This window comes from Dermacentor silvarum, chromosome 3, assembly GCF_013339745.2.
Source record: "Dermacentor silvarum isolate Dsil-2018 chromosome 3, BIME_Dsil_1.4, whole genome shotgun sequence".
NCBI lineage: Eukaryota > Metazoa > Arthropoda > Arachnida > Ixodida > Ixodidae > Dermacentor > Dermacentor silvarum.
Window position 1 is genome coordinate 209,271,381 of NC_051156.1, and position 12,759 is coordinate 209,284,139.

A 12,759-nucleotide genomic window follows, 5' to 3' on the forward strand; every position below is an offset into this window, starting at 1 on the left:
ATGCATGTGCCGTAAATAATTTATCTATAAACTTATTCAGCAAGATCTTGTTAATTAGTTGATTAAGCGCTTCGGTTTTCCCACGCAAATATTATATCGCTCTTCGAGAAAGCCAGCTTAAAGACTAGAATTATGGCATCTGCCACAGGCGCGATTTTTAAGAATTCCGCTAAACACACGGCGTCAAAGTACGCTTCACTAAATCCGCTTAGAACTGCTGTCTGTACCGCTCGATTCCTGCGCGGTATCCTGTACGCCTGCAACCATATCTACGAGAACTACGATCAGGTGGCACGTGCACCGCTGGGTTCCTTGCAGCACCACTAGATGGCGCTCGTACCCGCGGCAGCACTGGTCACGCGGGGGAAAGAAAAAAAAAGAACCAGAAAGCTCGACTTCGTGCATCTACAGCGTTCGCCGCAAGCATTCCGCGGTGAAGAATACGGTGTATAAGCTTAAGCTGCAGCTAGCGGGAAGTGGCAACTGTGGCATATACGAAGCAGGGAGTGGCGTAACTACGCTTTCGTATGTAAAAGAACAACCTGTTGTGACATTACTATGGAAGGCCACATATAGTGTGGACTCCTGAAGAGCAGCCTGCATATACGAGGCGTGGCGAAAGTGTGGTTAAATGCATTTCTCTTGTCTCTGGTCCACTCTCTGTGGGTGCACGAAGTAGCGGCGCAAGCCATGTGGCACGCCACTGAAACGTCTTAGGCTAATGATTCGGTAAAGTGCATGCGAATGTGGCCATGTGAATAATTTCAAGCTACGTCAAAATTGGTAATCTATCTAGGTGTCGTTTACAACTTCACTGTCCAACCACCTTCATAGCGTGAATTTGAGATCATTTTTTTCTTCTTTTTTATATCCTCATTTTAGAGCTGTTTGTAAATTGTAATTATTGGGACGTCTCAACAGCAGCACGCCCCTGCGTTGCGGGCGAACTTGCACAATCTCAATTTTTGTTTTTATTCGAAAGTGGCATAAAACGCGTGTAGCATGAAAATTACATCTACATGTAAAATTCCTTATATTTATCAAAGTTACGTTGATATACCTCGTGTCCTTTTTCAAACTTCATGCACGCAGTGACGTGAACGCCTACGCTACACAAAAGTTTCCGGTTAGATACATTCAAAGTGGATGAAGTCTCCCTTTGTGCGTATAAAGAAATGCGCGGCCGATGGTGGGCGCTGTTCCTGAACCACGTCTTCTCTTGTCGACACAAATCTCAAGTTGTTTGGAGCCGTGTTGGGGAAGCACGGCGCGATGTGGCAAAAATACATGTTTCCAGCTGCATTATGAGAGGTGTTCTAGCGAAAAAAAACTTCTTTAAAAGCAGTTCAGTGACGAAGTGTCAACAACACACTAGGGACATAATAGATGTATAGCACAGTGTATTAATCAGGAGACGGATTCACATGCTTTTCGTCGCAAGTGCTCTTTGCCAATTGACCAGTCGCGGTGGCTTAGCGGAAAGGGTGTAGCATTGCTAAGCACGAGGTCACGTGATCAAATCCTGGCCGCAGCGACCGCATTTCGATGGGGGCGCAACGCCAAAACGCCCGTGTCCCGTGCATTGGGGGCACGTTAAAGATAGCCAAAACGCCCGTGTCCCGTGCATGGGGGGCATGGTAAAGATACCCAAAACGCCGTGTCCCGTGCATGGGGGGCACGTTAAAGATACCCAAAACGCCCGTGTCCCGTGCGTGGGGAGCACGTTAAAGATACCCAAAACGCCCGTGTCCCGTGCATTGGGGGCACGTACGTTAAAGATACCCAAAACGCCCGTGTCCCGTGCATGGGGGGCACGTTAAAGATACCCAAAACGCCGTGTCCCGCGCGTGGGGGGCACGTTAAAGATACCCAAAACGCCCGTGTCCCGTGCGTGGGGGGCACGTTAAAGATACCCAAAACGCCCTTGTCCCGTGCATTGGGGGCACGTTAAAGATACCCAAACCTCCCATGTCCCGTGCATGGGGGGCACGTTAAAGATACCCAAAACGCCCGTGTCCCGTGCATGGGGGGCACGTTAAAGATACCCAAAACGCCCGTGTCCCGTGCGTGGGGGGCACGTTAAAGATACCCAAAACGCTCGTGTCCCGTGCATGGGGGGCACGTTAAAGATACCCAAAACGCCCGTGTCCCGTGCATGGCGGGCACGTTAAAGATACCCAAAACGCCCGTGTCCCGTGCATGGGGGGCACGTTAAAGATACCCAAAACGCCCGTGTGCCGTGCGTGGGGAGCACGTTAAAGATACCCAAAACGCCCGTGTCCCGTGCATTGGGGGCACGTTAAAGATACCCAAAACGCCCGTGTCCCGTGCATGGGGGGCACCTTAAAGATACCCAAAACGCCCGTGTCCCGTGCATGGGGGGCACGTTAAAGATACCCAAAACGCCCGTGTCCCGTGCATGGGGGGCACGTTAAAGATACCCAAAACGCCCTTGTCCCGTGCATGGGGGGCACGGTAAAGGTACCCAAAACGCCCTTGTCCCGTGCATGGGGGGCACGTTAAAGATACCCAAAACGCCCGTGTCCTGTGCATGAGGGGCACGTTAAAGATACCCAATACGCCCGTGTTCCGTGCATGAGGGGCACGTTAAAGATACCCAAAACGCCCGTGTCCTGTGCATGAGGGGCACGTTAAAGATACCCAAAACGCCCGTGTTCCGTGCATGGGGGGCACGGTAAAGATACCCTGGTGGTCAAAATTTATCCAGAGTCCCCCCCCCCCCACTACGGCGTGCTTCATAATCAAATTGTGGTTTTGGCGCGTGAAACCCCAGAATTCGTTCATCTTTATTGACATTGGCCCCATCAGATTCAGTATTAGCTCTTACAAACAATTATAACGTAAGAATTTTCTTTTGTATACAGGCTCAGAAGGCCTGAATGTGATTAATTTTAGCTAGAATTCGAGAAGAGTCACATATAATAGTCATTTACTGCGCACCAATTAAATAGTAACTCGCCCATTGGTGCTAATGGCACAGCCGCCTTCCGTTACTTCGGTTCTCCCGCGGTAACATGCATATGTCGTTGCTTGGCGCTTAGTTTTGCGAGCTCGTGCCGGCTGGTTGCTTCGAATTCGTGGGACCTGGCCCCGGCGGGTCAGATTTCGACCCTGATTGGGCTGCCTTGCTTGACCTCGGAGAAATTGGGCGCGGTTTGTGACCCGGTGTTTCCGGTGAACTCGTATCTGGAGGAGGTTCGGTGGCCGTGGCGTCAGCAGCTGTCGCTTCGGCAGTCGTACCCTGGGCTATCGCTGGTTCTAGACCTGAAAGCGTTCTAAAATATTTCGCAACAAGTTAAGCAAGAAATTACGGAAAGCACGAGATGCCTATTATTTTCAGGTATTTTCCTCATGCACTGATGACACTAAGAAATTATGGAACAGATTAAATACGCTTATGAATAGAAAGCGTAGAAATGATCCCACTTGAAAAAAGACTAGTCCCAGTGGCCGTTTATTGGTAGGAGAAGATTTAGTAAATACTTTATTGACAATTTTGTGAACAGGGATGTTAGCCAAAATCCGAGCCTGTCGTACAACGCTTGTATTCTACCTTATGAAAACACGATATTTTTACATCCAATTGGACCATCGGACGTATGCTCATTATATATGGGGATCAATAATTCTTGTAGCTGCGACGCTGACGGTCTGCAGGTTCAACCAATAAAATGTGTAATAAATGATATAGCTACTGTTCTTGCCCACATTTACAGTTTGTGTATTTCGAAAAGCACATTTCCAGACAAAGTGAAGATTCCCAATGTTACTGCATTTAATAAAAAGGGGATAATTTGGATATTCAAAATTATCGCCCAATATGAATCCACCCAACATTTTATACAGGACTAGAGAAGCTCATTTTAAACCAAGTTTCTTCCTTTTGTGATCAATATGAAATCATTAAAAATGCCCAGTACGACTTTCGTAAGAACAGGTCTACCGAATTAGCCTCTCCTTGATAAAAAAGAACACATCCTGCAAAATTTCAATCAAAAGCTTCTAACAATAGGCACTTTCGTTGACTTTACACAGCCATCTGACCACAAAATTACAATATTCTAATCTATAAACTAGTGAAATATGGAATTGGGGGCCTTCCGCTCGAATTACTAAAATCCTATCTTAGTCACAGATACCAATATGTTTCTGTCGGTGAAGATCGATATCCATCAACTAAAGAACTACCTTGTTGTGTTCCACAGGGCAGTATTCTGGGCCCACTGCCCTTTAAGTTATACATTAATGATATTGTTTCGACCTATGAGGACGCGAAGTTCATCATTTACACGGATGATGACAGTTTATTCGTGTGATCAGGTTCTTATGCTGATTTGATTATTATGGGCAATGAATTTTTGCGCAAACCAACTTACTGGCCGGCATAAAACTGTTTAAATGTAAACTCGAACAAAACAAAAGCTGTTATAATTCTTATCAAAGATACTAATGTGCTTCCGAATCATACCGTAACGTTCAAATCCAAAGATACTGAAGTTGTGGACACCATATATGGTTTAGGGGTACATTTTACAAGCACTGTGCACCTGGATCAACATGGACACTCCATGCTCTAAAAACGTTGCCGTATAACGGTTGTATTAAGTCGAAACAGATACATTTTACCTGGCTTTGTGAAATTATTTATTGGTAATGATTTGTTCCTGTCTCATATTAATTATGCACATCTTGTATGGGTTACCAGGACTCAAGGCGACTTGAATAAATTATTACAAATCCAGAAGGAAATAATACGCCTAATCGCCAATGTATCCCACTTGACAATACCGAAAAGCTGTTTGAGAAATTTACATACCTAGAGCCCATATCGTCTATAAGCGCAGGCTCTTACGCGAATATTATTTTGGTGTTAAACGTAAAAATCTCCCATTTAGTGAACTAACTTGCCTATCGGGAAATTTATCCCATTATTATCATACACGCACATTACAAGTACAGAAGTTTCCGTGTTTTTCGAACAAACTATATTTTCAATTGCTAAGCAACAACCTACCTAGACTGTTGAATTTCCGAAATATGGCAGGCTGTAATTTGCATGACCTGACACTGTCAGAATTTAGTTCTTTTAAGCTCTCGCTTTTTCAGTCCTTTTAATGATAGCGCATTTTTCTGTATAATATAAATGTGTCATTTTTCGTCTTTCAGGTGTGATTCTCTCCATTATTTCGAATATTTCTTTTGTTTTCTGTGTTCTATATACTTTGCAAAGCGTGTGAAATTGGCCAGCTTTATGCAACCAATGGGGTTGAGGGTCCCTCAAGCCACCTATGCGTGGCTTTTTCCTCTACCTCCTCCGTTCAAATGGAGGAGGCAGATTATTTTATTGATTTCCACGTAAATGGAAATCAATAAAGACAGAAAGAAAGAAAGAATTGGCCAACAGGCCGGGCCGCGTACCACGAGTCCGTGCCTCCTCGTTGGCCACCACCTGATCGTAGTGGTTGTACATGTCGTAGAAAACGCACAGGACACCGCTCTGGAATCGAGCGATACAGACAACGTTCCAAGCGGCTTGACTGCAGTATACGTAACTACACATACGAAATGCTTCGACAGCTCGGAAAAATGGAATGCATACCGATTGTAATGCTCCGCTTGCGTGAACAAAGGTGTCGGCTGCAACTGAATACTTAAGTGTTTTCCGTGCCCAAATACTTAGCAACTCCCCGATTCAAACTCGGGCCGCCTCACCCGATGCTAGCACACGGACACGTTTACTTATTTCCCTTTCTGCGGTCACCGCTTCTCACCGGCTAACAAATGTTAAACGTTATCGCTAGAGTGCAGGACGCGCCCGCATGACCCTCAAGTTTCTCGGATGTTATCGATGGTTCTATCCGTTGTCTCTTGTCATCGAACCTTGTCTAACTTGATTGCATGTACACGCGATGCTAATTATGTCGTTCTTCCTGGAAGGCACACGGTCACAAGCGATTATGTTGGAACCTTCGACGAGTCATGTACAAAATCCGACGCGCTCACCCCGCTGCTCACAATAGGACGATCGCTGCCTGTGTTCGCCGCTATCGTTGTACTTCGAGTGTAGCTTGCTTTTGTGGGCACAGGTTCACCCGATAAAAAAGAAAAGAAAAGAACATGAATAATTTCATTCTGTGAAGGTGGATGACCAGCGAAGCTGTTTAGCAAACGACACAGAGGAGACACAAAATGGGGAGGCCGCGTGTAGTCCAGAATCCCGTGAAGCAACATGACTATACGAAAAGCGACGCCAGGAACAGAGGCGAGAATGCAATCGTCACGTGGTGCGCGGGAGTGCGCACTATACGCTGACTCCCCATTACGACGAGAGAAGTTCAAAATGGCGAACGGACACATTTACAGTCTTGTCTTATATACACGCGCGACGGTGTCGCCGCCCGGGGAAAGCGGCAGGAAACTAGCCACGCAAGCGGTTGGAACGCCGACAAAAAGAGGGCGGGGCAAACGTAGACATGGCCGACGCGGGTCGCCCATTTAGATTAAGAATCCGATCGTAGTATCTGTTGTTACCCTTGTTACTGGTACCTCTATGGGTTCCAGGTTTGACAAAGGTAGTTCTAGGGTGCGTTACAGGTCCCGGAGCTCACCACCTGAAGTCCACAGGGGTATGGGCCTGTCGGGAACCGAGGGGTCGCAGCGGAGCGCCAGAACAAGGAGACCAGCTCGGCAGGCATTCAGAACGGACTGGCGTGTGCGGTGCTTGCGCCGATAGCACGCGCCGCCCAACTTTATTGTCGTCGTCATTCGCAGCCAGCCCCAAAGCGCTGGCCAAGAGCGCCGACCTAAGCGTCCCCGCTTAGCAGCGTCGGTGGGCGCTACAGGGCCCCCCACCCAGACGGAACGGCGAAATGTTCTCGTCGACTAGGCGGAGAAGGAGCTGTCGTATAGTTGCAAGCATATCGACGGGTGCACCGGCGACGTCCACGAGGAGCTCCTTGGGAGGCGTCTCGACGTAGGCCGGTTTGAGGCGGTCTAATGAAACGACCTCTTCGCGACCATTCAAAACGATGGTGGCGGACTTCTGCGTCTTGTGAAGGACACGGTACGGTCCGTCGTAGGATGGTGTAAGAGGCGCCTTTACAGCGTCGCGTCTGAGGTACACGTGGGACGAAGACGCAAGGTCCGGGTGCACAAAGATGCTGTGGTCCGATGATCGAGGCGGTACGGGGCGCAGTTGCTGAATGCAGTCCTGCAGGCGTTGGAGGTACTGTAGCGGCTGGGGCGAGGGGGTCGAAGGAACGAACAAGTCTCCAGGAAGCCGCAGGGGAGCGCCGTAGACGAGTTCGGCCGCTGAACAGCCAAGCTCACGACGAAGGACGGCACGTAAGCCGAGAAGCACCATAGGAAGGTGGTCGACCCAGTGGTTGCGATCAAGGCGCGCAGTGAGGGCAGCCTTGAGCTGGCGATGGAGCCGCTCAACCATGCCGTTGGCACAGGGATGGTATGCAGTGGTACGGCAGTGCTTAGTGCCAAGCAGGCGGCTGAGCGAAGTGAAGAGTGTGCAGTGAAATTGCCGGCCGCGATCAGTTGTCACAATAGTGGGGCAGCCGAAGCGGGAAACCCATGCCGAAATGAAGGCTTTGGCGACCGTTTCCGCAGTGATGTCCGGAATGGGCACGGCTTCGGGCCAACGTGTGAAGCGGTCGATCATTGTTAGAATGTAGCGGCAGTCGTGAGAGTGAGGAAGTGGTCCAACCAAATCGAGATGGACGTGGTCAAAGCGGCAGCCAGGTGGCAACGACTGCGTAGGAGTCTTCGTGTGGCGGGTCACTTTGGTGGTCTGGCATGCGAGGCACGAGCGTGCCCACTGGCGAACATCGGTGTTAATGCGTGGCCAGACATACCGCTCTGTAACGAGGCGCTGCGTGGCTCGGATGCTGGGATGACAGATGTCATGAAGTGATTGGAACACCGCACGATGGTGATGCGTGAAAGTGCATCAGCTGCCTCGTTGTCGGTGCCTTTGACGTGCCGGATATCCGTTGTGAACTCCGATATATAAGCCAGTTGACGAAGTTCACGTGCGACGTACTTGGAAGAGTCTGTACGGAAGACATACACGAGAGGTTTATGATCCGTAAGAACATAAAATGGCTGGCCCTCCAAGAAGTGTCGGAAGTGCTGGATGGTGGTGTAGATGGCGAGCAGCTCGCGGCCAAAAACGCTGTAGAGAGTCTCGGCAGGTTGGAGCTTTCGAGAGAAAAAACTCAGTGGGCGCCACTCGGAGTTGATTTTCTGCTGGAGAACAGCGCCGATGACCACACTGGAAGCATCCACCATGATGCGGGTTGGCACGTTAGTTCTCGGGTGTACGAGAAGTACCGCATCGGCGACGGCTTGTTTAGCAGCCCTGAAAGCAGCGGCCGCTTCGGGAGACAAGGAAATCGCAGATGAGGAGCCCTTGGTCGTGCGAAGAAGGTCAGTCAGTGGGTGTAGAAGCTCAGCGCAGTGCGGAATAAAACGTCGAGAGAAATTCACTAGGCCGAGGAACTCACGCAGCTGGCGTAGGGTAGTGGGTGCTGGGAAGTCTTTCACGGCCTGGACGTGAGAGGGCAAAGGGCGTATTCCCAGCGCCGAGATGTGGTGTCCCAGGAACTCGAGCTCGGAAGACTCAAATACGCATTTCTGGGGGTTTACAACCAGGCCAAATTGTTGAAGGCGTTGAAAGAGTTCCCGGAGGTGACGCTCGTGATCTTGTGGATTGGGACTCACGACGAGGATGTCGTCGATGTAGGCAAATACAGCCGGGAGGCCACGCGTTACCTCGGCGATGAATCGCTGGAACGTTTGAGCTGCGTTGCGTAACCCAAAGGGCATGCGCACATACTCAAACAAGCCGAAGGGTGTAGTAATGGCTGTCTTCGGGATATCGGCAGGCTCAACGGGGATTTGGTGATAGGCCTTGACAAGGTCCACTTTACTAAAGATTTTGCATCCTTCCAAATGACCTGTGAAATCTTGGATGTGTGGAAGGGGATGGCTATCGTGGACCGTGTGAGCGTTGAGCGCCCGGTAGTCACCGCACGGACGCCAGTCACCCGGTTCTTTCTTGGGCACCAGATGCAGTGGGGAGGCCCAACTGCTGGAGGAAGGGCGAATAATACCTAGCTGGAGCATGTGCTTGAATTCCCGTTTAGCAATGGCCAGACGCTCACCGAAGAGGCGGCGTGGACGAGCTGCGACGGGCGGACCACGCGTGACAATATGGTGGGTGACGCTGTGCTTGGGTGGCTGATTTAAATTGCAGGGCCTCGTCACTTCAGGGAAATCAGCGAGGATTCGAGCGTACGGGCATGAAGAGATCAGCGTGCGGATGCCAGTGGGAGCGACAGCCAACAGAACGCCAGCGATGGAGAGGCGCGTCTTGCTGTCAATCAGGCGATGGCGGCGCATGCTGACGTCGAGGTCGAAATGGGTCAGGAAGTCGGAGCCGAGGATAGGCTGATGAACGTCGGCCACGATGAAGACCCACCGGAACGTGCGCCGCAGGCCAAGGTCGAGAGTGAGGGACCGCAGACCGTACGTGGCGATGGAGGTAAAGTTTGCCGCGCGTAGCGTAGGTCCAGGTGACTTAAAAACGCGGTCACGCTTGGAGGACGGCAGTACACTGACCTCGGCACCCGTGTCTACAAGGAACCGCAGGCCGGAAATGCGATCCGTCACTATGAAAAGGCGGCCGGGTTGTAAGGCGAGGTCACATGCCGCCGTCAGTGATCTCGCGGTGCGTTTCCCGACCATTCGCATGGGGACTTGCACCGACGGGCGCGGTGCTCGAAAGTGCGATGGTACCAGCAGATAGGCGAGCGTCGAGGACTGTGCGAGCGGCGACTGGTCGGGGAAGAGGGACGGCGGCTGGGACATGAGGTAGAGCCGCGCTGGGCATGGGAGGACGTCCGAAGGGCGTCGATGGAAACGGCGAGCTGGTCGATCCGGGACTCTAAGCGGGCTATGATTGAGGAATGTGGCGTTGAAGAGAGGGCGGCGACTGAAGGAGAAGTCGCGTCGTGGACTCGATCAGCGAGCTGGGCGAGGCGGTCGAGGGTCAAGTCCTCTGTAGCAGCCAAGACAAGGCGGGTGGCCTGTGGTAAGCGCTGCAAGAAGAGCTCCCTCAATAGCGCACCGTTCGGGTCGACCTTGCTTGTGCCCAAGAGCTGTCGCATGCTGTTGAGCAGCTGGGAAGGGCGGCGATCTCCAAGGTCCTCGGATGTAAGCAGGTGCTGGAGGCGCGCGCTCTCGGACGCCGTGGTGCGTTCTAAAATGCTCTGCTTCATTGCTGGTACGGGGCATCACTCAAAGGTGCAGCGATAACGTCTGCCACTTCTTGAGCTACCTCCGGAGACAGGTTGCAAAGTAAGTGGCGAAACCGCGAAATCTCCGAGGTGATGTTTTGCAGATCGAAGATGGCTTCGACCTGGGCGAACCAAACCTGCGGGTTCTTGCGGCAGAACGTGGGCAGGTGGAGCTGTAGAGCTGCGACGTCCCGTGGGCGCGAGGTAGCGTCAGGCGGGAGGTTGCTGGGGTCGGTCGGTCTTAGGCGACAGTGGTGACTCCGGCTTAGGCCGGAGTCACCACTGTCGGGAACCGAGGGGTCGCAGCGGAGCGCCAGAACAAGGAGACCAGCTCGGCAGGCTTTCAGAACGGACTGGCGCGTGCGGTGCTTGCGCCGATAGCACGCGCCGCCCAACTTTATTGTCGTCGTCATTCGCAGCCAGCCCCAAAGCGCTGGCCAAGAGCGCCGACCTAAGCGTCCCCGCTTAGCAGCGTCGGTGGGCGCTACAGGCCATTGCGCTTGGACCCTTTCTGTACTATCACCCTGGATCGGCCCACATTTTTGCACACGCGCACGGAAAAATGAACGCAAGCCTAGCCATAAACAGATTCGCTGTAAAAGTCAGTTTCTTGATTCATAGTTTTGCTACTGTGTTCTTTCATGTCAGTACAACGTGACAATACATTCGAGCGAAGCGCAACTGCTTTTCAAAGAGTTTGAAATCCGCAAGGCCGCCACCTGCTTGACAGTTATCTGTGCATACACTAGTGCATACATAGTGCTTTCCGCTCGTGTGCATCACTGTGAGGTAGGCACACAGCTGACTCAAGGAGGAACGCTGCCGTTTTTGCGCGCAATTAACGCTCATGCCAGCAGCGGCAGGCAGAACGCTGCCCTGCATGACTAATTCAGCAGAACAGAGCGTGATAGTGCGTCCACTTGGCTTCCTCGCTTTTGCAGCCAAACTCTGCGTGTGTCTGGAGGCCTTCTGACTCTGCACTCGCAGGACGCGCATGCGCGTTGCGACAATGCCAGCACGACGGCGGCGGCGGCGACGGCGCCGACGGCAATGGCGTGAACACGGCTGCCATCATCCGTGCAAATAAAATGAAATTATACAACACGTTTCACGAGTAGTGGCGTGGTAAAATAGACTGCATAATCGCGGGCTCCGACAACTTCAGCGCACCACGTGTAATGTTTTCTAGGCCGTTCCACGTGACGCGTTCCCGACAGATCGAGAGTAGCGCCATGTCCTTCGCGATATTCAGCTCGGGTAGCTTTCGGGTGCTATGATTTCACGTACCCCGTACGCTCTCATTCCGCGCAAAAGCTCCATGATGAGCCGCCCAACATTGAACAGAAATGTTTTTAGGTAAATATAAACTGTATAAAGCAAATTGCAGCGCCTTACCTTTACAAGAAACATCATGGTGCACGAGACTAGAAAGTTGTAATACATCCTGTTCTGAAAAATTAGAGGAATAAGGAACGGAAAGAGGAAATGAAATTATAAGGAAGGTGCAGAGCGCTGCTGAATTTAAGCACAGCAGAGAGAGCGCTAATCAAGAAGACGTAATGTACTAATGCACAAATCTCAAGTATAATTGCAAAAGCAATCTACGAGAAAGCTCGCAGGCCAACGCCGATTTTATAACTTTCTTTCCTCACAATATCAGAGAGTGAGCCGCTGCTTGTGCGCAGGTGCGCAGCTACACGGTGGGGTGAGAAAGACCACTGTTGCTCCACGGTGTATTCGACGTGGGGACGCCAGAGTTTTGAACTACCGCAGCAAAAGAAAGCTGAGCTCCGCGGAAAACGATGCAACGGTCGGGTAATTTTTGGTTTCCGAGACGAATCTGGTTCATTATATCCATTGGCAGGACAATTTAACTTCGTTAAAACGAGGTTTTAAATTCATGGATCACTGTGGCGATTTCAAGGGAAACTTCATTTACATCGTAATATCGTTATACTCCATTTCGTTATAACGAGGTTCGAGTGTATCCTACTTTTGAACCTACATTAGTAAGCCTACTGGAAGCCAAAAAATAAAATAATAAATGAAATGGTACGGGAGAGCAATACTTTAGTTCACGAAATGTATTTCCGCAAAGATAACTGAACCGTCGTAATCATCAAACCTACAGTGAAATTCAAACAACCATTTGAAGGGGTACACCGACATGCTATTTTCTACTATTCATTTTGTTCGTTACATGAAGGTCCCAGACCTTCAAACCACAGAAAAATAGTAGAAGCGTCAGAGTGCCCTAAGTAATTTATTACAATAGCATTTTTTTACAACCAGTTTAGGTTTCATTTCTACTGTGTTGTGAGGTCATGACGCAATATGTGGTCACGTGGGAGCAGTAACTGCGAAGTTTTGACACTCGCTCCGGCTCGCTCGGTCGCCTCGTATGCTGCTACTCGATGTGAGTACCGAT

General features: G+C 50.7%; 1 protein-coding gene across 1 annotated transcript in view; it reads right to left on the bottom strand.

Moving 5' to 3' along the window:
- Window positions 1-12,759, bottom strand: part of LOC119446582 (beta-hexosaminidase subunit beta) — an 84,402-nt gene that overhangs the window by 54,051 nt on the left and 17,592 nt on the right. The window contains exon 7 of the mRNA XM_049664229.1: window positions 11,727-11,780. Within this exon, the coding sequence (XP_049520186.1) occupies window positions 11,727-11,780 (54 nt within the window). The remainder of the gene's footprint in view (window positions 1-11,726; window positions 11,781-12,759) is intronic.